This window comes from Acinonyx jubatus, chromosome C1 (assembly GCF_027475565.1).
Source record: "Acinonyx jubatus isolate Ajub_Pintada_27869175 chromosome C1, VMU_Ajub_asm_v1.0, whole genome shotgun sequence".
In the NCBI taxonomy this organism is placed as follows: domain Eukaryota; kingdom Metazoa; phylum Chordata; class Mammalia; order Carnivora; family Felidae; genus Acinonyx; species Acinonyx jubatus.
In genome coordinates this window covers 50,356,710-50,382,492 of record NC_069381.1, presented here as the reverse complement: position 1 = coordinate 50,382,492, position 25,783 = coordinate 50,356,710, and the positions used below count along the sequence as shown (strand labels likewise).

At 46.7% G+C, this 25,783-nt stretch overlaps 1 protein-coding gene across 4 annotated transcripts in view; it reads left to right on the top strand.

Moving 5' to 3' along the window:
• Positions 1 to 25,783, top strand: part of KANK4 (KN motif and ankyrin repeat domains 4) — a 72,814-nt gene that overhangs the window by 32,533 nt on the left and 14,498 nt on the right. The window contains exons 2-7 of one of the 4 annotated variants that reach the window (XM_027059021.2): positions 1,829 to 2,068; positions 9,142 to 9,229; positions 15,749 to 17,686; positions 18,996 to 19,107; positions 22,048 to 22,266; positions 23,685 to 23,772. In XM_027059021.2, coding sequence (XP_026914822.2) covers positions 9,214 to 9,229; positions 15,749 to 17,686; positions 18,996 to 19,107; positions 22,048 to 22,266; positions 23,685 to 23,772 — 2,373 coding nt within the window. In that variant the 5' untranslated portion in view covers positions 1,829 to 2,068; positions 9,142 to 9,213. Of the gene's footprint in view, positions 1 to 1,828; positions 2,073 to 2,366; positions 2,857 to 9,141; positions 9,230 to 15,748; positions 17,687 to 18,995; positions 19,108 to 22,047; positions 22,267 to 23,684; positions 23,773 to 25,783 lie in introns of those variants that run through there. The other 3 variants (XM_027059022.2, XM_015072323.3, XM_027059023.2) reach the window with 3 other exon arrangements.

Sequence of the window (25,783 nt, the reverse complement as noted above, 5' to 3'; positions counted from 1 at the left end):
CAGGTGCCCCTCTGCCATCTTTTTTAATCTGGTAAGAAGCTTGGAGTCAGCTAGAGAAGCAGAAATGCTGCCTTGGTACTGAAGGGAGTATCTGGAGGGGGCACCTGTGTTTATTTTTTATTTTTTTATTAAAATTTTTTTAATGTTTATTTATTTTTGAGAGAGACAGAGTGTGAGCAAGGGGAGGGGCAGAAAGAGAGGGAGACGCAGAATCCGAAGTAGGCTCCAGGCTCCAAGCTGTCCGCACAGAACCCGATGCGGGGCTCAAACTCACGACCTGCAGGATCATGACCTGAGCCGAAGTCGGACACTCAACCAACTGAGCCACCCAGGCACCCCCACCTGTGTTTAGAATGGTCAGTATTGTGGATAAGTTCAGTTTCACAAACCTGACATGGCCTCTAGCCTGTGGTGCTGGTCAGGGACACTAACGCAGAAGCAGCAATTAGAATTCAGGTGATACTGGCTGCGGTAGAAAGCAGACAGGAACAGTGGAAGCAGGAAGGATAGCCACTGCTCTTCAGGGGATGCTGAGTGGAGCTTGGTGGATAGGCACGGACTGGCCAGTGGTCCGGGTAGAATGGTGGATCTTGAAAGAAAAGTACAGGTCTGGAAATAAGCCTCTCATCTCCATACTGGATAAGGAAGAATTTCTCCCTGGGAGAGAAAATACGAATGCTTATATATCCAACACATAGATGAATCAGAGGGGAAGAATGGGTGGCTGGAAAGTCGTGGGACCCAGTGAAATACAGAGCTTTTTTTTTTTTCACTCTGTCCTGCTGAAATGGCATGTGCCTCTAGCCATTCTCTGGCCAATTTGGAGAGGATGGTCAATGATCATTTTTTTAATGTTTATTTGTTTATTTTGAGAGACAGAGCAATCAGGGGAGGGGCAGAGAGAGAGGAAGATCGAGGATCCCAAGCAGGCTCCATGCTGTCAGTACAGAGCCTGGTGTGGGGCTTGAACTCATGAACCATGAGATCATGACCTGAGCCAAAATCAAGAGTTGGACGCTCAACCAACTGAGCCACGCAGGCGCCCCAATCAATGATCATTTTAATCTATCAAAGAGGCTGTTTGCTCCTTAGTATATTTTTCCATGTGACCTCAGAGTTCAAGGCATATTTCTGACTTTGTTTTTATTCTGATGGTTTGGTCTGTGTACTCAGTTAACACAGAAATCCTTTCAGCAGTTGAGAAAGGTGAATGCTGGTGTTCCACAGCCTTGTCCATCACATCCACCTGTGCCCTTCCATAAGTCTCTTAACCTTCCTCTTGAACAAGATGCTCTAGAATACAAAGCAAGTAAGGAAAATAAGGAGCGTGATCCAGTGTAGTAGGAAAAACACAGAATTCCACCCCCAAAATATTCATTTTAATCCGGATTCACTCCGAGGTGAGCCAAGAGAAGTCACTTACATGTCTGTCTCATTTTCTTCACCTGTACAATGGGGATGCTCATCCCATCTGGCTGCCTCAAGCTAGTTTGAGGATAAATGGGATTCAGAATGTTTAGTGCTTTCCAAGTGTATTGGGCTGGATGCAGGCAGCATTTCAGGGTGACACTCAGCTCTGGCATCAATTTCAGCGTGGGTTAGACAGGAATCTGCCCTGGTCTTTGAAGCGCATCTCGACAGGCAGTGTCTGTGAAGGTCAGAGCTGCTTTGACATGTCTTACCGATAGAGCTTCATTTCCTAGAGCACACTCATGTGGCTAGGGCGCACGGAAGGTAAAGGGGATAAGGTCCCCATAATCTCCTGCATACAGGAGCCCAGATGCTCTCCTGGCTCCTTTTGACACCTACCCCACTGTGTCTCCTTCAGGTCCAGTAGTGGTGCTGGATTTGGAGAGCGTGGAGCCCCTGAGCCTGAGCCTCACACCTGCCTCTGCTCCAAAGAGCTGTGGCTGCAGTGGGCTGGCTGAGACTCTTCACAGCACCTGCCTGGGACACTCTGAGACTGTCCTCCTCCACAGCTGCCTTCTCCCGGGCTCCTGAGTCTGCCCTTCTGAACTCACTGGTCCGTGCTGCAGTTAGAAGCCCTGCCCGGAGCTGGATCCTTATAGTAGGTATTTTCCTTTCTCTTTCTGCCAGAATAGGATGCATTTTGGTCCTGGGGCATCAGACTGGTAGAGTGGCAGGAAGCAGAAGCTGCCAGTCTGGTCCTGGGATCTCACTGATCATCATATCTTCCTGCTCTGCCCCAATAGACTTCGAGTCACAGATCCAGGCAGCTGGCAGTCTAGGGATTGCTTGCGGAAGCTTTGTATGGTTGTGGGACCCCAGGAGGTGGGGGGGGGGGGGGGGGGAGGAAGTTTCTAAAGCAGAGCTTAGAAGAAAGAGATGCACCACTGGAGGGTTTCAGCTCCTAAGGACAATCCCTGTGTCCTCATTAGGAACAATTTTATTAATGAGCCACCCAAGCTGCAGGAAGAGAGAAGGAAAGCATAATTAATTATGACCCCTCAGAAAAGCGCTTAGAGTCGGGGCAGTCAGAGGAGGAAGGCGTGTGCTGCGTGTGAGTCTTTAGATGTGGCCGCAGCTCTGGGAACTAACTTTGCAGTTGAAGGATTGGAGCTTTCCTCTTTGTGCAAGATCGGGTATCAGCTTATTGAGCATTGAATTCCTGCCTGACCCTGCTCCCCTCTTCCCGGGAGTGAAAAGGAAGTCAGTATTTGCTTTTCCAGCAAGGTCACGGATCACCTGACCAAATCCTTTAACAGCTGGGAAGCCAGTGCTGCTGTGCTGAACTCATGAGCCATCAGCTCTGGTCCAGCAGCCAGAACCTCGCTTTCCGCAGGGAGACGACTTCTCTCGCTCCAGGTTATGGCAAGGGGAGGATGCCAGGGGAAGGTAATGTGGTTACAGCTTTCCTCCCGACAATTTTCTCTTCCCGAAGCTCCAGATTCAGCTGCTGCATTGCAGGGAAAAATGACAGACACTTGCCGAAAAATGTGAGACCGGAGTTAATGAGGTTGTGTTAATGTGTCATTTATTGAGAATGAGTTATCTCTTTGTTTCCTGAGTCGGCGGGAAGGGAGCTGGCTGGAGAACTCCATAGTCAGAATCTTTTTTAGGAGTGCATCTCACCTCCCCGGGTGTTTGGGCTTCAGTGCTCTCGCTCTCAATGTTAAGTAGTACTGTCAGATGCCTCCTGCTTCTCAGCACAGGGGACATTTACACTTGAAGGCATGGGGCCCTGGAATGGGGAAACAGGAAGCTCTCATCTTTTTGGCAGGATTCGTAAGAGGTACGGGTAATTTTTTTTTTCCCTCTTTTGGAAAGAGTGCTTTGTCTTTGCAAGTGATTGTGCAGGGATTGACAGGGTTGCTGTTTGGTGCACTACCTTGCTAAATATTTGACTTTGTAAGGTTGAATTCTCCAAGAATCATCGTGGCAGTACGGCCGTGCTTTGAGCCAAGGTTTCTTTTCAAGGAAATCCAAGGTGCTATTTATTTTGGCATGCGGCCTGTCCTAGGATGAAATACGGCATTTTTATGATTGCAGAATAAAGAGAGGTTTGAAGAGAATAAAAGTGCAGAACTAGGTTTCAGTTTCAGGACTAAGCAAAGGAAGGTTTCTTTGTATTTTGATTCGAGGTTAGGAATGAGACTGTAAATGGCATCATAAAAGGAATAAATGTGGGTAGGGAGAAGGTGTAAGTATACACGGCACGGCAGGAGTCGGGCTGACTAGGGGAAATCAGACTGTTTCTTCTAATGTGGCCTCGTAGTTACACAGGGACTGTCAGACTGACTGCCTCTGTGGTGAATTTTGAACGGGCAGCCTCAGTCTCCATCTCTTCACTACCCACTGGCTTTGAGAGGCAGTGTGGAGTGATGGAGTGACACAAACTGTCCTACCCCTAATTTACTGGGAACTTTGGATTGGCCACTTAGCCTCACTGGGCCTTCGATTCCTCATTGGTAACTTGGAGATGATACCATGAACTGAGTGTCTACCATACGTTAGGTTGTGAGGGTGTAGAGGTGGGGGTGAAGGGCACAGAAATGAGTCCTGCAGGAATTCTGACCTTCACAAGCTTGTAGAATAGGAGGGGAGAAGAGCTAGCGACAGACAAATCTATATACACTCGAAACATAAAGCTATATATACTCGAAACATCTAGAATGTGATGAGCTAATGAGAGGGCATTCTTGATCCTGGGATAAGCCATAAACAAATGAAAAGTTACATAACAGGACCAGGCATTATAAGGTTCTGAATATCAAGGATACAACTTAACGGCATCGAGTAATAAACTGCTTTATGTCAGAATTGTTAATGCTTTAGAAGGTTGCAAAATTCCATTTGAAAGGGGAATTCTGTCCAACAAGGCTAATTTTCATATTCAGTTGTGTTGCAAAGTAGCATGCGTTGATGCGGCAATTATTCTTCCATTCCACTCACCTAACCACGTGAAATATACACCCTCAGCTAAAATCTAAGATGTCCACCATAAGGACGATGGGCCAAGTACAGAAGTCCGGGGTGGGTGGAGGCCGGCAGCGGCATGATGTGGGCATGACAGTTCTCTCCTTTCCTTCCTGTGTCTAGCCCTTTCGAGTGCAAGCTTGCTATGCCCTCTTCTTCAGAGTGTTGGGGTGTCAGCTCCATTTGATTTCTGTAACCTTGGAATGATTAATTTTAGCAAAATTCAAGTTTAAGAGAACTATTAGAAGTCTCCGTAGAGTTCTTTTTAGTGAAATTTGATCTAATGTGTGCTGCATAATTATTTGAAGCTCTAGGATCTGATACATCAAGGGCTGAGTCCTAACTCAAACCAAAGCTGGTGAGTGTGACTGAACTCTCCGACGGGATGGTGGGTTTGTGCTGAAGGTACTTCTGCACCCAGGTGGCCCCCTCTTGCTTAGGAGGAGCCTTGTTGTGTGGTGTCCAGTGCTAGAGAAGGAGATCACACACACCTTTGGCCAAGAGGCCTTACAAGAGAGCGGTCTCCTTATCCGTGTCCAGAAGGCGTTTTGTGCATACTTGTGAGAGAAGCAGAGAAGCATCCAAGTCAGGAACATCTCCCCTCACAGAGAGAGCTAGGGATTGGTCACAGCATTAGGGCTGGGCAAAGGTTTATAAATCACTTCTGTTCCCAGGACACGATTGGAGTTGGCTAGAATTGAGGGCAAATCCTGCTCTAACACCTGCTTATGGGACTTTGGCAGGCCTGTAAACCCTCTCAGCCTCAGTCTCCCTATCTGAAAAGTGGGGACCATAATAATAATGTCCTTGGGGCTATGGTGACGACTGCATGAGATAATTCGAGCATGTCAGGTGCTCTGACACTTGCCTGTTGCTCAGTAAAGCTGTGGGGTAGAAGGAAGGAGGAGGGGGAAACCATGATGATGATGGAGAGACAGGCTGAGGGGCCATGCCTAGGGTTTGTGTCCTCACCCTTTCTTCCCTAGGCTTCACCTCACAGCTGCCAAGCCTTTCCTGCCCTCCAGCATCTGGGAGGCTCCCCCACCGACTGTGGACCTGTGGCATTGAGATCAGTGGCAGTGTCCTCTGTCTGGAAGCCCTTTCTTTTCTTTCTTTTTTTAAAAAAAAATTATATTTATTGGGGCGCCTGGGTGGCTTAGTCGGTTAAGCGTCTGACTTTGGCTCAGGTCATGATCTCACGGTTTGTGAGTTTGAGCCCCGCGTTGGGCTCTGTGCTGACAGCTCAGAGCCTGGAACCTGCTTTGGATTCTGTCTCTCCCTCTCCCTCTGCCCCTCCCCTGCTCATGCTCTGTCTCTGTCTCTCAATAATAAATAAAAATGTTAAAAAAATTTTTTTAATTTAAATTTAAAAATTTAAAAATATATATATTTGTTTTTTAATTGAGATCATTGAAACATAACTGACATAATATTGTGTTAGTTTTAGGTGTACAACATGACTTGATATTTGTATTTATTGTTAAATGGCTTCTACAATAAGTCCAGTTAACATCCGTTAACCGTAACCATAGTTACAAACTGTGTAACACCATAGTTACATGGCTACAACTATGTGAAATATGATGAGAACTTTTAAAAAATTCCTGCATAGTAGGGGTGCCTGGGTGGCTAAATCGGGTAAGCGTCTGACTCTTGATTTCAGCTCAGATCATGATCTCAGGTTCATGGGATTGAGCCCCACGTTAGGCTCTGCACTGTCAGTATGGAGCCTGCTTGGGATTCTCTCTCTCCCTCTCTCTCTGCCCCTCCCCTGCTTGCTCTCTCTCTCTCTCTCAAAATAAATAAATAAACATTAAAAAAAGATTCCTGTATAGTTAACATACAGCATTATGTCAGTTTCAGGTGTATATTATGATTCAACCATTCTATACATTACTCAGTGCTATCATAAGTGTACTGTTAATTCCCTTCACCTATTTCACCCATCTCCCCACCCACCTCCTTTAATCATCAGTTCTCTATAGGTAAGAGTCTGGGTTTTGTTTGTTTGTTTGTTTTTTAATAAAAAATTTTCTTAAGTTTATTTATTTTGAGAGCGATAGAGAACATGTGCACATGTGCAAGGGAGGGGCAGAGAGAGAGAGCGAGAGAGAGCATCCCAAGCAGGCTCCATGCTGTCAGTGCAGAGGCCGATGTGAGGCTCAAACTCATGAACCATCAGATCATGACCTGAGCTGCAATCAAGAGTCAGATGCTTAACCAACTGAGCCACCCAGGTGGCCCTTGTCTCTTGTTTTCTTTGTTTTTGTTTTCTTTCTTAAATTCCACATATTAGGGAAATTATATGGTATTTGTCTTTCTCTGACTGACTTATTTCAGCTAACATAATACCTTCTAGACCTATCTATGTTGTTGCAAATGGTAAGATTTCATTCTTTTTTATGGCTGAGTAATATTCCATTATATATATGTGTGTGTATTGATATCTATATATATATCAATACATATATATATATATATATATATATCACACTTACAATGATAGGTTTTAAGATCTACTCTCTTAACAACTTCTAAATACGCAGTACAGTGTTATTAACTATAGTCCCCATGCAGCACATTATATCCCTATGACGTATTTATCTTCTAACTAGAAATTTGTACCTTTTGACCACTGTCACCCATTTCACCAACCATCCCCACCCTGCCTCTGACAGCCACCAATCTGTTCTCTGTATCTATGGAATTAGGTTTTTTTAGATTCCACAAACAAGTGAGATCATATGGTATTTGTGTTTCTCTATTTCACTTAGCATAATGCCCTCAAGATCCATCCATAATTGTCACAAATGGCCAAGACTTACTTCTTTGTCACAGCTGAGCAATATTTCATTGTATATATGTATACACCACATCATTATTTTTTTTTAATTTTTAATGTTTATTTTTGGGAAAGAGAGAGAGAGACAGAGCTTGAGCAGGGGAAGGGCAGAGAGAGGGAGACACAGAATCTGACACAGGCTCCAGGCTCTGAGCTGTCAGCACAGAGCCTGACGTGGGACTCAAACCCACAAATTGTGAGATCATGACCTGAGTCAAAACCAAGAGTCGGACACTTAACTGACTGAGCCAGCCAGGTGCCCATATACCACACTTCCTTTATCCTTTCATCCGCTGATGGACACGTAGGTGATTTCAGAACCTTTTCTTTCTAGCAAGGGTGACCCTCCCTTGCCCCAGGTTAGAACCTTCTAGGTCTCTCCACCTTCTGCCTGGTTAGCAGGACACTTGCCCTTCTTATCCCCAGTTTCTCTCTACTCCAGCTCTCTACCACCCCCAGACTCAAGTACTTATCGTCCCGAGGTAGGTGAGGTACTTCGTGTCAGCATTCCCTCTGCAGAGAGTGTGTCTGCACATAGAAACCCGGCCCGCCCTTCTAGAGGGCTCACTCTTCTACAGGGAAATGTCCCTCTGGCAGCTGCATGGAAGGTAGTTTGGAGTGCTCACAGAAAAGAGGACACATGAAAATCTTCCAGGCAAACTTTAGACTTCCTCTCATTTGGTGGGCCTCACATTTCCCAGCCCTCTTCTCCAGTTTACTTGTTTGCTCACCTTCTTTCCATCCTGGATTGTTGGAGGCCACCCCTCATCCATCTGTCACTCCCAGTTTCCCTCAATCCTCCCCTCATCCCTGGTATGCTTTTCTGGTCTCGAATTCATTGTCAAACACATTGGAATTCCTGAAACAACTCCGCTTCCAATGCTGAGGTGTCACAGATAATTCATTGTTATGATGTGTGTGGAGTTACAATCATAAAAAGACAATTTTCCTAGGTGATTTATTGTAATGGGGGTAGGCGCCAGGTTGTTTACCATTCAAAGAAAGAGTCCAGGGAATGGATTAAAACTTTGGGGAGAATTTATGATTAAACCTCAAGGTATCCTAATTCAGAGTCAGGACAGTTTTCTGCTTGAATAGTTTCTGATGTCTTTGGACCACCCAGCTTGAACTTCCCTTGTCCTGCCCGTGGTTAGAAATCACTTCTAAGTATCCGCTCCTACTCAGTACTTGCAATGATCTCGCCCCTGTTTTGAATCTGATTGGGACGTCACGGATCATTTATAGATACTCTGATTCCAGTATTAAAAATAAATGGATTATAATTCTTTTACCATAACGGAGGGGGGGGTTGATTACAGCTTTTGATGTTATGGAAGGAACACCGTGATAGTTGTCAGAGCCCTGGGTCTGGCTCCAGCTCTGTCACTAGAATGCTGAGAGGTCCTGCACAGAGCAATTAGCTACTTTAAAGTTTGTTGATTTATTTATTTATTTTGAGAGAGAGAGAAGGAGAGGACCCCAAGCAGACTCCGTGCTGTCAGCGCAGAGCCTGACATGGGGCTCACAATTCATGAACAGTGACATCATGACTTGAGCCGAAATCAAGAGTTAGACTCGTTAACTGACTGAGCCACCCAGGAGCCCTGAGAGCAATTGACTTCTGAGCCTCAGTTTCTTCATCTGCCAAGAGAGCGGGTTGGGCCAAATGCTTCCTTTGTTGTTAACCATTGCTAACATCCTGTGAAGTCATGCCCAGGATTGGACACACTGTAGGAGGGAGTGTGAAGCTCATGGGTATCCCTGGGAGAAATGCAGGGATAGGAGATCTTTGGTGTTATGTTGCCTCCATACTTATTCTAGCTGTAGGTAATAAGACTCCACTTTCCTGTCCTTCCTTTTAGGACTCTCCAACGAGTTTTACAGACTTCCTGGATGAAGAGTGCCTGAGAGACTGACAGTCTGCGTTCCCTAAGATGGAGAAGACAGATGGTAGGCAGGCCGCTCTGTACTCCCTGGTCTAAAGCGAGTACTTGGGTTGGAAAGGGATTGCCTTCACAGATCCTGGAAATAGCCTAAGGGAGACCCACAAGAGACATTCCCCAAATAGGCAGTGCTGGGAGACCCCAACCATGTATTTCAGGTGTGAACAACAGAAGGTGGTAGAGGATGAAAAGTTTCACGTCTGTGTCGCACTTGTGTAATTTTTGGACAGTTTTCTCACCTCTTCCAAGCATGGAGAAGGGAGCAGGATGCCCTCACCTGTTACCCTCATTTTTTTTTTTTTAATGTTTATTTCTGTTTGAGAGAGAGAGACACAGACAGAGTGTGAGCGCGGGAGAGGCAGAGAGGGAGACACAGAATCCGAAGCAGGCTCCAGGCTCTGAACTGTCAGCACAGAGCCCAACGTGGGGCTCGAACCCATGAACCGTGAGATCATGCCCTGAGCCAAAGTCAGACACTTCACCAACTGAGCCACCCAGGTGCCCCTTGTTACCCTCATTTTAAGGATAAGGAACTTGATGTCTGAGAAAGAGGCACAATACGGTGAAAGAGCCTTCATTTATACCTGGGTGACTCTCCCTGTCATTTAACTCCTCTGAGTCTCAGTCCCCTCATGTATCAGTTAACTCTGCTGTGTCACAAACCAGTCAAAAATTTATTGACTTAAAATAAAGACATTGACTATTTCCCAAAATATTCTGTGGGTTGTCTGGACCATTGTTCTACTCTGATATTTGATATGTGCTGGGTTTATTCATGTGTTTGTGGTCTTCTGGGTGACTTGGCCGGATGATTTAGAATGGACATATTTACATCGCTGGTGGTTGACTCCATGTCACCTGGGGCACAGGTAATGATTTGGCCATGTGTTTCTCATCATCCAGCAGGCTAGCTGGGGCTTAGTCACAGTGGCCGAAGCACAGCAAACACAGCAAGAACGGACAAACCCCAGGGGCACCTGGGTGGCTCAGTCGGTTAAGTGTCCAACTTCGGCTCAAGTCATGACCTCACAGTTTGTGAGTTCGAGCCCCACATCAGGCTCTGTGCTGACAGCTTGGAGCCTGGAGCCTGCTTCAGATTCTGTGTCTCCCTCTCTCTCTGACCCTCCCCCACTCACACTCTGTCTCTGTCTGTCTCTCTCAAGAATAAGTAAACATTAAAAAAAATTTTTTTTTTAAAGAACAGACACACCTCAAAGTGCCAGCAATTTTCAAGTCTCTGCATTTGTCACATTTGCTGTTGACCCACTGGTCAAAGCAAGTCACAAGGCCAAGCTCAGGGTCAATGTGGGAGGGGAGTGTCCAAGAGTGGGGTATGATTGTGGCTGTTTTTGCAAACGGTCTACTGCCCCTCAGCTATAAGCAGGTATAAATACCTACTTCATAGGGTTGGTAAAAGGCTAACTGAGATAATGCATGCAAAGTTGTTAAGTAATAACTATCTTGCACAACAAATGTCTTCATAAATATTCCCTTCTTCCCCTGTCCAGGAAACATGCTCAAGGTTATAGAGGAGATCCGGATCTCCTGACTGTCTAATGAAATGCTTTTTCCAGATCACAAATGTCAGGAAACAGGAGTGCCTATAATCCCCCTGAATCACATGACCTTTAACCAGCACAGGACTTAGGGACCAGACGGCAACTCCAGCCCTGCCTCTTCCTTCTTTCCAAATGTAGTCACCGTATATGTCAAGAGTCTGCCTTTCTCCCCAGAGAGCTGCCTTTTCAGTGCATCCATGGAAGTGGTCCCACAGAACACCAGCTAATTCTCTTAATGCCCTGGGGGCCTGTCATTCCTGCCTGCCTCATCTGTCCCGGCTCAGCTCAGCAACCGCCCCCTCCCCCCCCCCGCCCCCCGCTGTGCTCCACGTGATTACCCACAACTAGCTCAACAAAGGCACCCCTCCCTCAGGCACAACCACCTCACAAAATAAAGGCTGAAGAGGGAAAAATTTGGTCGCTGTCTTAAGCCTTCCGAAGAGGCTGGCTCATTAAATCTCCCTTCCTTCTGGCTGTGTTTTGGGTCACTTTCTCTATAGTTTCTGTTTTTCCTATTTCCTTCAGAAAATGAATATAGGCTTTTGGACTTTTCTTCCTCACTTTAAATATCTCTGATTGGTTAGCTCACCTGCTGCACTTCACTGTGTTCCTCAAGATAACCACTGTGGCATCTCCCTCCTTCCCTAGTCCCCTTCCGATCCCCTTTCTTGCATCTGTGTGTGTCTTAGGCTCACAACTGTTTGCGGGTCATTTCCAAGGGTCTAGTGATCTGGCATGCTTTCAGACTCTGTAGGGAATCCTAGGTAGCTCTGAGCCTATATAACTTACTTTTTTCTTCTCCCCTGACTCCTTTTCCCAGTTTCCCCAGAATTATCTTCTTGGACTCTTGAGGCTGTCATTCTAACACAAAGCTAAATATTCCAAGGAATGAGCACACCTTCAGCAGATCCTCCCCTGCCTCACTCAGCACCAGCCTATCTTGCCTTTCTCAAGTCCCTGCGCTGTGTTCTTTCTACGGCATTCATGCTAACAACCGCAATGACTCTGTCAGTTAGGTATTATTATCACCACGTTACAAATGGAGAAACTGAGGCATCAGGAAATTAAATAATTAAGTAATGTCCCCAGAAGTAGGAAATGACAGAGCCAGGATTCAAATCCAGCCAGTTTGGCTATGTGTTCATTTATCCGATCTGAAGCTCATTTTGAGCAGAGACGGTCCTCTTAATTAATTCTTGCCCTGGCTCAATGCCTGGAATTCTGAGGTCCTGCATACCTGTCACCAGGTAGAATTAAGAAGAGCAGGGCCAAATGTGAGCACAGGTCTGCTGGCATATTGGATCAACTCCCTCATACAAGGTCCAGCATTCCTATTACATTGGGAGAAGGAGAAGGAACACAGTGGTGGGTGGCAGGTAGAGCAGGTGTGTGTGTGTGTGTGTGTGTGTGTGTGTGTGTGTGTGTGTGAGAGAGAGAGAGAGAGAGAGAGAGAGAGAGAGAGGTAACCCATAGGGCTAGTTTAGGAAAGCACCTATTAAATCTATCATCCTGGATGGCTGCTCAGTCTCCAGACTCCTTTGGTTTCCTTCCATCTCCCTTGTGGAAGATTTTGCCTTCGAATCTGCTGTTTCTTATTTGATGCTATTATTGTATTTGTGCTCTGGACCTGCTCCCAGAGGCCACTGGGTAAATCAGCCTCAATTGAATTGAGGCAATAAGCAGATAAATAATGCAGCCTCTCCTTTAGGAGAGTTCCTTGCCTTCTGGGTCATAAATCTGCTCTCTACTTAACTTTAGACAAATACCTCCTCTCTGATTTAGTCTGTCCCTGTAATCCAGGAGGCTGCAGGGCCGACCAGTAGGCTTAAGAGTACAGCCAAGTGTAGCCTGGAAAACTAACAGAAAAGCAATAGCTCTCAGTTACTGAAACTACGAGTGTGCCTCTTTGGGAAAGCAGGTTGGTAAAACATTGTGTGGGTGAATGGGAACTTATTTGGTATGGGGGGGGGGGCGGGGGTTGAGACGTATTTACTCATTGCCTGAAGTTCAGGTCCCTGCCACAGAAATGGTAGAATCCAACGAAGACCATCCTGTGGGTGAGCACCAGTGCCTCCTTCTGTTCCTTGCTATGGTTGTGACCTAACTGTGTAAAGCCTATGGCTTTACTGAGCCCACTAGGCTTGATTGTGTCAGTGTGCACACCATGAACCTTTGCGTGTCTAGTTGATTTCATTTAGTTCTTTGGAGGTAACTGTACTTCTCTAAACACAGAGAGCCACCTGAAAAGCATGTGACACTGGCCAAAAGGAGAGATCAGACGAGCAAGTGGGAAGAACTCAGGCCCAATATGTCATCACAGGTGGGGAGAAAGCAGCCCCCCAGAAGCTACCCCAGGTAGCACCATCAACTGCACCCTTTTTCTTTAACTTGTCCCTTTCCCTTCATTCCTTTCTCTTACCTTGACCATGTCAGCCTTTAGGTTCTCTTACCTTGACCATGTCAGCAGGCTCCCAAATGGTCTTGAGGCATTTGGTTTGTCCTTTTTGCAGTCCTCTGTGAAGATACTCTTTGAGAAGCCACAGTTGATTACCTGCAGAGTGAAGTCAAGGCTTGTTGGTGTGCATGTGAACTGCTCCAAGATCTGGTTCTTGCTGACTTTTCCACTTGTCTCTTCCTACTCTTCTCTACCTCACTTGGAGCTCCAGCCACATCAACTGTATTTACAGAACCCCAGAACACTATGACATTGCACACCTCCATGCCTTTGCACATTCTCCGATGTGTATCTAGAATCTGTGCTATTTATTGCTGCATAACAAACACCCCAAAACTTAGTGGCGTAAAACAAGAATATATTATTAACACAGCTTAGCTGAGTGGTCCTCAGAGTGCCTCACTGTCACTGAAGTCAGATGATGGCTGAGACTGGAGTCATCTGAGGGCTCTTTTATTCATGCCTGGCACCTGGGCTAGCATGGCTAGAACAGCTTGGGCTGGCTAAGCACGTCTCACCCTCTTTCCCCATCTCTTCCGTGTGGGGCTGTTAGGGCTTCCGCACAGTATGGCAGTCTCAGGGAAGATGGACTTCGTATGTAGCATCTGCCTTTCCACTGAGTGTGCATTCTAACAGACCCAGGTGGAACTCCGGGCTTTAACCTTGGAATTCCCTCAGCATCATTTCTACCATATTATTTTGGTCAAAGCAGTCACAGGCCAGCTCAGATTCAAAGGGGTGGAGAAACAGACTCTGCCTCTCATGTGGGATTCCCTTGCCTGTATGGAGGGTGGGAAGTGATGGTGGCCATCTTGGAGATAAACAGCTACAATGTCTTTCACCCTCTTGTTCTCCTGGTAAATTCCTGTTTGTTCATTTTATGTCAGTCTTAGGTCACTTTTGTGAAGTCATCCCTTTCCTACCAAGGCAGAATTAACCTCCAAGCCTAAGAAAAGTACTTTTTAAAAGTTTATTTGCTTTTATAATTAAAAAAAATTAATGTTTATTTATTTTTTTGTGAGCAAGAGACAGACTGAGCATGTGTGGGGGAGGGGCAGAGACAAGAAGGAGACACAGAATCCGAAGCAGGCTCCAGGCTCTAAGCTGCCAGCACAAAGGCCAACGCAGGGCTCGAACTCACAGACTGCAAGATCATGACCTGAGCTGAAGTCAGATGCTTAACCAACTGAGCCACCCAGGCGCCCCTAAGTTTGTCCCCTTCTGTGCACCCAGGCAAATCCACTTCCATTATGAGGCATCGGTTTTCTATGTTTTGTGTTTCCACAAAGATAATAACTACAATATTGAGCACGTGTTGAGTGTTTATTATCATGCGAAGCACTTTATAAATATTAATTAATCAGTTCTCACAATAATCTCATCTTGCTATTGATATTCCCATTTTATAGATGATGAGACATAGAGAGGCTAAGTCATTTCCCTGAGGGTCAAAATACAGACCAGGCTTTTGAACCTGCATTCTTGATCTCTGTGCTGTCCATTAATGTTCTCTCCTGAGCTAAGCAATTTTGGAGCATGTTTAGCAGAATGTTAGGGGTGTTACATGAGAACAGACGATTTAACCTGAAGAAGTCCTTATGGATGCAAATAGTTGAAGGACTGACTTGTTCTCAGCATTCACTGCTGGAGTCAAGAAAATCAATGGTGCCTTGGTGTGATGAACTTTGTCATCACAATGTCCCCTGATAGTCTGGGCTGCCCTGAAAAGTCATGAGTCCCACCCCTCTCAGAGGATGTACACCAATGTTCCTTTTGACATGGCCCTTTTTCCTTACTAGCTTTTATCCAGTCTATGAAGAATATGGTATTTCCTCACCTGACATGAGCTTTTGAAAGTGAAGCACTTTTACTCATGTTTGTAAAGCACTAAACAGTTTTCAGGTGGAAAAGAGCAGGAGCTGTGCATGACTACATGTTCCAATTCTCTCTGATCCTCCTGTATCTGAAGGCTGACACATATGAGGTAGCTTAAATAATACAGAAGGCATAACTCCTTGATATCTCTGGCTTCGGCAAGCTTTACTAGTATCTATTTGAATAATGCAAGGTTCTTTCTTAATGTTGAGGCAGTTGTATATTTTATCCTTCAAAACCTTCAGTATTCATAATTTCCAATTAGTACCCTGATCCGGCAAATTCCTGGCCACTTCAGTTCAGCAGTTACCATGACTCAGAACCAGAAAAACAGTATGAGACTATTTTATTTTGCTGGTCTGTGGGCAGATTCCACAGCAGTAACTGAGATGAATACTGCAAATTGGAAACTATTTCCTCTACCTATTTCCTTGCAGACATTGGCTAAGTACACACTGATTTAATAACCTGGACTCTCAGCATGGCCGGAAGACTGTGAGAATCTCAGCTTTAATTTAGAGGCTGGGACATTTAGGAGACGTCTCATGTGAGAGCCTTAAGTCTAAATCACACATATTCGGCTTCACCACCCTGCAATTCTTATTAACATTGTGCTTCTTTTTTACATGTCTCCCAGCCAAAGACCAGTCCTCTCAGGGAGAGGAAGAGAAAGACCCTCCAAAGAGCCACCCCTACTCTGTGGAGACCCCATATGGCTTTCATTTAGACCTGGACTTCCTCAAGTATGTGGATGACATTGAGAAGGGAAACACCATCAAAAGGATTCCTATCCACAGAAGGGCCAAGCAGGCCAAGTTTAGCACTTTGCCCCGAAACTTCAGCCTTCCTGACAGCAGGGCTCGCCCCCATGCTGCTCTTCCCCACCAAAACTGGTCCCCAGTGGTGCCAAGGAAGGTGCCGCTGGGGACAGAGGAGCAAGCCCAGTCGTTGCCACCTGGTGAACATGTGCAAGCCTCCACCAGCGGGAGTGACGTGAGCTACCACAGGAAGGCCCTGCTGGCAGAGACAGCCAGACATTTGGAGGCTGCATCCCCCAGGGAGGCTGAGCTGGCCTCCGGGAGTGGACGGCCCCAGCTCTTGAGGGCATCCAGCATGCCAGCCACACTGCTGCAAAACAGGGCCTCTGAGGACCCAAGCCTAAACTCAGGTCCCCCCACACCTCCTGCCCTCCCTCCCCTTCAGGGTGAAGGCAATGTCTGTGATGGCACCTTTGGCCCTGCAGATGGATTTGCGGGCTTTCAAAACTCCACCCCACAAGCAACAACTCAACCCAAAGTCAGAGAGTTTGGGGACCTGGTGCCAGGGATTCCAGAGCTGGTCCAGGAAGGCGCTGAGCCTCCAGAGGATGCAGATGATGAGGAGGCTCCAAATCACCTCTCTTTCCCAAGTCCTCCCTTCTCATCCCAGGATGCACTGATAGTTCTCGAGGATGAAGAAGATGAACACAAAACCCCAGAAGCAGAGGTAGTGGTCACCCCTGGCTCCCCAACACCCAGTCCCCCACCTCTGCCATCACCCATCCCTGAGAACGAGTTCCCCCTAGAAGAAATAGAGCTCAACATCAGCGAGATCCCACCCCCACCACCTGTGGAGATAGACGTGAGAAGCATTGGCGTCCGGGTCACGGAGGAAAGCCTGGGCCTCCCCACGATGGATCCCGTCAGCATCTCCAGCCTGAAGCAACAGCTGTCTGCCCTTGAGGGTGAGCTATCTGGAAGAACTGAGGAACTGGCCCAGGTCAGAGCTGCCCTCCAGCAGCAGGAGGAGGAAATCAAGGCTAGAGGGCAGAGGATTCAAGAACTAGAGTGCACTGTAGCTCAACTGGCAGATAAACTTAGCCATGAGAACGCCAAAGATGCTCAGGGCCAGACTGACGCCGTGGTCAACACTGACCCCCTCCATGGACTCTTGACCAGGGAGTTGTGTGACAAGAGCATTGAGGTCAACCTTCTGGGCAGCACAGGATCTGAAAGCTGGAGGGCTGGAGGAGAGGAGAATGGGCTCTTATGGGGGCAGGACAGCCACAAACCGGGGGATTGGAGCCCAGCAGAATTCATGCCACCATCTCAGCTCTCACTGCCACAAGGACCCGAGATGGTCCTCACGCCCTCTTTACATAGCTGCCTCTCCACTGAGCTGAGGATCGAAGAAACAGGCTCTGAGCTTGAGGGGGACCCTCAGGTGGGAGCCAAGGGTCTGGGCAAGGGACCAGGAGGCTCTCCATGGAGCAGTGATAGTAAGACTCCTCCGGCAGGGAGGGAGGAGGCCAGTTCAGAGCTGCCAGGGAAGGAGCGCCCAGGGAGGCCACCAAGTTCACCAACAGATGCCACTATTGGGCAATATGTTAAGAAGATCCAGGAACTCCTGCAGGAGCAATGGAGCTGCCTGGAGCACGGGTACCCGGAGCTGGCCAGTGCCATCAAGCAGCCTGCCTCCAAGCTCAGCAGCATCCAGAGCCAGCTACTCAGCTCCCTCAACCTGCTGCTGTCTGCCTACTCGGCCCACGCTCCACCCCAGAAGGAGCCCCCGGCCCCCGCCTCCTCTCCGCTGATGGGTAAATACTGGTCCCCAACACAGGGAACCATTTCTCCTCTACCTGGCGAGTCAAAGGGAAAAAGGATTTTAATTGCATGCATATATATGTATTTTTAAAAGGTTTAAGCAGCTCGGGGAACCCAGTGGAATAAAAACCCATCTATGTAACAGTGGAGGCTCTGTGCCCCTACTCTTGTCCTTGGTCTAAGGTTGGGCCTGACTGCAGGCTGTGCAGGCCTGTACAGCTGTGCAGATAGCACAGGGCACAAAGATGCCGGCCAGGGAAGTTAAACGGGAGCAGAAATTCAGCCCACACTCACTCGCCAAGTCTGCAGCACTGTGTCCAGCCAGAGGGGTGCCTGTTCCTCATTTGCATGGCGCAAAGGCAATGTCTAGGGCAAGAATGGCCCTGGCTGTGTGTACTCTAAACCTCAGCCTGCCTTCGCTGTTTCCTGGGCTCTTGCATTCCTGTGGTCCTCTCTGGTTCTTGCACAGTAGAGGTTTTCTCTAGCCTGGTTTTGGAGGAGCATGATGTTGAGATCGGAAATATTTCACTGAATACTTTGTGTGTGTGTGTGTGTGTGTGTGTGTGTGTGTGTGTGTAAGAGAGAGATTGAACGATACATGTGGAAGTCGACCCTTTGGCTGAGCACACTTCCTCTTGTAAGAGATCACACACTTTTCTGTTGCATAAAGTGGAACCATATTTTGCTTTGCTCAACGAGCAGGGCTGCAAGTCTGCTTCCTGCCGCAGATCATAAACTGGCTGCTTTTTCCTGATGTCGGTGCTATTTCCAGTCTTGCCCATTGGAAAATGCCTCCCATAACTGTGAGCACAGCAAAAGAAGCCACGTTCTCGTTCACGTGTCTGCTCTACCTGCCCTGCATCGCAGGTGTCAACTGGCTTGTGAGCCAGGAAAGACCACTGAGGTGCCCTCCGGCAGAGGTGGGTGTTGGAGCAGAGGTCATGTGAATGGACCATTCTGCCATTCACTGAGCAAGTCTGAGCCTCAGATTTCCCTCCCATAAAACAGGGACGATAATGGCACACACACCACATGGCTCTTCTGGAAGAGTGCCACTAATTCCACTCCACCATCCACACTCAGAAGGGCTTTGTGGACAGGGACAGGTCAGCTGGTGTTGACCAGAAGGCCAGACCTCCTCAAAGACCTTCACAATATTTGATTTACATTATCTAGTGCTCTGTCCCTTTCTACCCCCTCACATACCTTCAGTGTGTATCTGCTCAAAGCAAGAGTACCGGTTTCGCTGCATTCTGGGGTATCCCCAAGATCATTCTAACCTGTGATGTTGTGTCTGCCTAGAGATCTCCCCGTCGACCAGCCTTAAGTCCATAATGAAAAAGAAAGACTATGGCTTCCGTGCAGGAGGTAATGGGACCAAAAAGAACCTTCAGTTTGTTGGGGTTAACGGTGGGTAAGCATCGCTCGTGAAGCCCAGACTGCCCCCTCCACACTTCCCATCCCGCTGTTGTCCTTAGTGCTCTCTTTTCCTAGGGGGAAGCATCTGGTTCTCATTTTTCTTCAAGGGAATTAACAGCCCTTTAAAACTCCATCTTGGGTTTGCATGTGTTTGGCTCCTTGCCAGCTGTGGTGGTCTGTCGGATCCTGTGCTTTTAATGTCTCGGTGTTGGTGCCCCCGGGGCCAGGATTCCAGGTGGCTTCTGGGAATTTGGGGAGCACATGGGCCCTTTACAGAAGACATTTAACCTGCACAACAAACACTGAAACCAGGACAAACTCTTAGTTTGTTGAACTTCAAATTTCATCCATTTAGGTTTTTTTCTTCCTTTTAACTAGCTTACTGCAAACCAATCCAACATCTTTTAGCGTGAAGAAAAGCAACCAATGCCTATTGACTCAGAACATGAATCAAACCTTATATATTCTAGAGAGTAAATCATCGGCTTTAGAATATTTTCTTTCTTTTTTTTTATTTTATTTTTTGAGAAAGAGTATGAGTGGGGTAGGGTCAAAGAGAAAGGGAGAGAGAGAATCACAAGCAGGCTCCAAACTGCCAGCACAGAGCCCGACTCAGACCTCAAATTCACAAAACAGTGAGATCCAAGAGTCGGACACTTAATGGACTGAGCCACTCAGACGCCCCTGGATTCAGAGTATTTTCTAGACCAGTCATCCAACAAACATTTATTAAATGTTGACAAATGTATTAGGTGTCAGTCATAAAAAAAGTGAAATAAATCATGGTCCCTGCCCTGAGCTCATAGTTTGGACAGGGCAGGGAGAAGACAAGAAGTAAAGAGAAAATGCTGATATGCTGAGATGTGTAGAGGAAGAACTGTAGGCCTAAAGGAGGGGCACATGACCCAGCCAGTGGCAGGCCCCGGTGGTGGCCCCAAAGGGGTCGGAACCCCTGCTTCATTCAGGTCAGATCAGAAGGAAGACACCAGGTTCAAATAAGAGTGACGGCACTGTTGCAGGTTCTGCAAGGAAAACGTCAGATATAAGGAAATGGGATGTCATAGGAGGGTTGCTGTTCTCATGGCCACTAACGTCAGCTTTCGCTGCCGTTTTCAGCTTTCGCCAGCTCATGCACAGGAAAGGAGAATCAGCCTAATCTCAAAAGTCTAAAAGCAGGTTCTCTCTCTCCCCTTCTGAAATGCCCCTGACAGTGCCTGCCGTGTGCCCAAACCTGGAAGTCAATCTTGCAGCTAGAGCTTGCCTCAGTGTCTGCCATTGGCTCCTGTCTCTCTTCCCTAAAATGTGCCAAGTTGGGCCCATGCTGGGGCCCTCGCATTTGCTATCTGTCCTTCCATCCATCTCCCCCACCTCTTAAAGTGCTCCTGTCCCAGATATTCTTCAGTATTTGTCACTTTAGTCCAATGTTTCTCAACCTTGGCTGCACCTTGGAAACCCTGGGGGAGCCTTAAAAATACCAGCGTCTGAGTCCCCTCCCTGAAAACGCCAGTTTAATTAGTCTGGGGTGCAGCACAGATATTGGGAATTGATATCCCCTCAAGTGATTATAATGTACAGCAAGGGTGAAAAAACTTCTGCTCTAATTAATGTAGCCCCTCCTCCCATTACTCAATCCCATGGTCCTTTATTATCTTACTCATTGTTCTTATCACTGTGTAATTATACTGTTTACACGTTTACTTTCTGTTGTTTTCCTATTAGAATATAAACTCAATTAGGACAGGTACTTTGGTATAGCATTTACAACAGTGTGTGACACATAGTAGGTGCTCAATAAATTTCTGTTGAATGAATGAACTGACATCCAGGTGAAGTCTTTATGGAAGCAACTGTAAGACAAGACCAGCTTGGTAAATGTAGTATGTCCCCTACTCCCTTAATCACAAAAGTAAAAGGTGGTTCCAAGCACAATAGAAGAAATATCTGGTTTAAACAAGACAGAATGTGAACACGCCAAGGAGCAGGCTGGGTTTGCAAATCCAGTGAGCACAGGGGCCTTCCATAGGGGCCATCATTCAGAGAAAGGGCATGAGGGGGTTCTGTGGAAGCCGTGGCCACTGGTCTCCCCTGGTCTCTGTGGCAGTGTCCAATGGCCCCAGCACCCGAAATCTTCATCCTAACTGCAGCATCCTCTTTCGGGGTCTCCTGTTGACTATCGGCAGAAGGATCGATAAATCTTCCAGGACTTCTCTTCATGGTCTGTGGTCTGTCACCTCAGTGGAGTTGCACATAACTGAATATAAGGATCACTCCTGGGGAGGAGGGGCCACAAGTCAAGGGGCCCGTGCCCTTGCTTTTGCTGTTGCAAGTAATAGCTAAAACAGGCTGCAGCCAGGAAAGGCAGATGCTGGGTTCAGGTACCCTGACTGTTCAGGTTTCCCATGGAACCCTGCTGGGAGTAGATACAGATGGGTCCCTCCTTTCAGAGGTCAGCTGGGCTAGAACAGGGGAGCTAAAGGGAAGCCTCATAATCACCTGGAGACGTGATGATTTGTCAGTCAACTCAGAGGATCCAGGGTGGGAGTGGGGATGTTTGCCTAGATCTAGGCCCCTCTCTAGACAACACGTTAGGATTCCCGAAAAAATGCTTCTGTGAGAATCTTGGATTGCTTGTCTGAATCCTCCAAATGCATTGGCCAATTAGGGTATGGGCTATTTACATGTTCACTGCAAAGAGCTCACTTAATTATCTTTTCTCCCCAAATGGCCTCTGGTGTTAAAGCCACAGCTCTTAACCACATCTTTCTCTGACATAAGGTTCCTGGGAGTCCCCTCAACCGGGTCTGCAGGTATAGAGAATGGAGATGTGGTTTAGCAAGCTGGGAATTATTACCTGAAGCCCACCTGGTTCTTATATGTGTTGACCTGGGCACCGGGTAGAAAGCACAGAATGAGTGACCTTTGTCTTGTTCTCCAGCTATGAGACCACCTCAAGCGAGGAGACCAGCGGTGAGGACAGCTCCCCGGAAGACTTGTCTGACAGCGAGGCTGAGAAGAAATGTGATGGCACAGAACACAAGCGGGGCAAGGAGGCCCACCCCGGCTGCAAGGCAGGGCAGGGCATCCCAGAGGGCACCAGCACCTCAGGCCAGGATGGTGGGCCTCCTGAAGACCTCCCCCATCCCAAGGCTGAGAGGTGAGTCAGATGGGCACGGATGGGAGCATTGATCCTCCGAGAAAGAGCAAGGGCATTTCTTCACCCTTTTATTCCATTATTTGTTCATCTGTTCATCTTTCTCTCCATTCACCAGATTTACTGAGTTTCTAATCTATGCTAGGCACAGACGTAACTCCTGCCTTCATGGGATATCCTGTCATAGAGCTCTACGTGTAAAGCTAACATGGCCCCAGCACTAGAAATGCGAAGGACTTTACATGTACTATCTTAGATAATCCTTTTAATTATCCTGCAAGGTAGAAATTATCCAACTTTACAGATGTGGAAACAGAGGCTTAGAGAAGTTAAGTGTGGCAGCTAGCAGAGCAGGGATTCTGACCCAGATCTTTTCTGATTCTTACCCATATGCTTTTCTGCCTCTCCTGTTGGCCATGTTGACATAACCCCGTCTTTGAAAGAGATGTGAGGTCATGTCACATGATGAAAAGAGTACTGTCTTTGGAGTTGGACACACTTGGATTCAAATCCTGTGTCTGCCACAGGGTCACTTTACACAAGCACCTAAACTGTGGTTGCCTCAGTTTCCTCATTTGGAATAATGTGGGTAACAGCCACCTGATAGGTTTGACCTGAGGACTGGATGAGAAAAAATATGTAAAATGCCTAGCACAGTGCCCGCCACACAGTAGGCTCTCAAGAAATAGTGGAAATAAGGATAGTAAGTACCATAATCATCACTACCACACCCAGCCAGGGGTAGTGACGAGCAGTGAGTGGGATCTGACTGCTAAGCGGGTACACAGGGCTGCTCCAACATGGCAGCACTATAAAGATGTGATGAGGGTAGAGCTTCCTGGTGACCAATGCCATTAAGTCCTACCCCGGGATGGTCTGTCTGCCCTTATATTAACACGGGAAGAGTGCTCATCATTGAGTGCATCCCAGCTTAACTGATTTTCATTTTATTGACTCTGTTAGCATTGATGGTACCCTTCATGAAAGAACAACCTGAAAAAATTTGCTAGTATGGATTGGGTTCTTTGGGTTTTTCAAGTCTCTGAGGCAGAAAATGTTTTAGCCAAAGTCAGGAAGATAGGCCTTCCTTTCCCAGCATGTCAGGAATTGCAGTTAGGCCCATGGCCCCCAGAATGCTTTGGTGATCTACTCCCTCCTCCTGAAAACAGCAGGATTAAAAGGGCAATGTGCTTGACTCATTCTTCAGAAGAGTTCAGAAGCCAAGCCTCATTGTGGGAGGCTGTATTCAGTGTAATATCCCTTGTCCTGGGAAGTTGCTCAGTGTGGGTGTTTCAGCCGCTGAGAAGCGAAAGTTAAGGTAGGGGATTACTTTCTTTTTTATTAATATGAAGATATATATATATATATATATATATATATATATATATATATATATGTATGTATTTTTTTTTCCTCTTTAGATATAAGCCTTCAGAAGAATTCCTCAGTGCATGCCAGGCATTGAGCCAACATCTGCCAGAAAGTGGGGCCACCACCGACCAACTCTTGGTACTGTGATTTTTCATTGTCATGGAAGGATGTCCCTGCTGTTTAAGCTGTTAGTTCCAGCTTGGTGACTTTGGTCTCCCGCCTGAGGCGGCAGTGTGGGTGTGCACGGAGTCCCTTTCCTCCGGGTGCCTTCATTTGCCCAAACTCTGCTGCCTAGGTGATGGGTTATGCTGGGAGAGGGGAACCGATGCATTTGCACCAGGAAGCAGCCTGGTGCTCAGAGGCACTATCGAGGGCTATCAGGCGCTGCACCTGAATGTCAGGTGTACAACAATCAACAAAACAAAACTGTGTGGCTTAGGCTCAAAATCACCTCACAATTGGAGAGAGCTGTGGGCAGAGTGAAGAGCGTGTGAAATGGGAACCGGGATTCTAGTCCCAGGACCTCTGTGAGATCTTGAACAAGTCAGTTCACCTCATTAATAAAATGAAGGTGGGCGGTGGGCAGCATGTTTCATTACCCTCAAGCCCTTGTATTTAATTCTGTAGTCTATACTGTTTTTCTTGACGTGTACCTATGGGTTGAGAGACCAAAAGCAAGAAAATATATCTGTTGGCACCTTAATGGCCACAGAGGTGTAAACAGATAACCATTAGGTTCTACTTTTACTCAAGAAATACTGGCACAGACACATTTTCCCAAGTCATGAGAGCCAGCTGGTAAGCCCCAGTGTGTAACAACCCATAAGCATTTTAGAGCCCATTTTGTTCTCCCTTGCAGAAGAGGCTTAGGGGTAAAAAATGATTGACTCAGCCCAACCCATCTTGATTATTTTATCTCAGCTGATTTGGCAAACAACTGTTCCCAGATTGTTAAAAAACCAGTGTGTGATGTGGATGGATGTTGATCGAAACTCCTGTTACTTATTCTGAATTACAGAATAAGTAGTTCTGAATGAATTACAGAACTAAGCTGTATGTTCCTTAATATTAGGATCTTTCTCCAGATTCTCCTGAAGATTCCACAGGAAAGGGAGATATTCTGATATATAAAAAATGTTTCAGCCACAAAAGATTCCACTGTTTCTGCCTAGAAGACATAGGGTAACCTGGATGGCTCAGTTGGTAGAACATGCAACCCTTGATCTTGGGGTTGTGAGTTCAAGCCCCACACTGGGCATAGAGTTTACTTAAAAACAAAGTAAATAAGAAACAGAAAAAGAAAAGTGATGGAGGATGTGCAAACCTGACACCACACCCACGTTAGGTTCAAAGTACCCCCGACCCCAACCCCACCTTCGAGACAAAGCAGGTTGTACAAAAACCTCACTGTGTAGAGCCAGGGACAGGTTAGGGACTTTTCGCCCACATTTTGTAGTTGAGACAGGAAGGTTCAAAATGACTACATGACTTCCAAGGTCATACAACTGAGCCAGGACTTAAGCCTGGCTACATTGGCTTAAGTGACTCCAACTCCAGTCCCTTTCCAGAATGAGTGTGAAGTCACATCCCCATGGTTTCTCCTCCCCCTTACATAAATAACTTAAACATGTTCTATTTTAAACATGTAGGTCACGTAACAGAGCATCGATGTCATTTATGTCTGGAATTCTCCTCATCGATGGTTCCAAAGGAGCTAAATACTGCAGATAGTGAGGTCCTGCCATGGGTTGTTAAATCATTTTCTCTGAAGGTTCTAGCAAAGCTTAAAAGCCAAAAATAATTCAAGCACAGCTGTTTGGGTTTTATTTTCTAGCATAAATTGGCCATGTTGTTGATCTTAGCTTTCAGCATACATTTTTCCCATTAGTAAAATGTTGTGACTTGCTAGTTATGGCTATTGAAAACACACAAAAGTCCTGATAGAGTCTGGGCTAAGGTCAATATTGGCTGGTTATATGAAAGACGGGGCCTTGGTTATCCTGTGCATACAAGGGACGCAAGCTAAACTTACAGTAGATTCAAACTGTCACCTAGGACACTGTCACCAGTTATTGTTTGCTCTCCCAGTCCTCTTTCTACCTCACATGGGGGGCTCATCACACAGGTGCAAACTCAACCCCACTAGCTC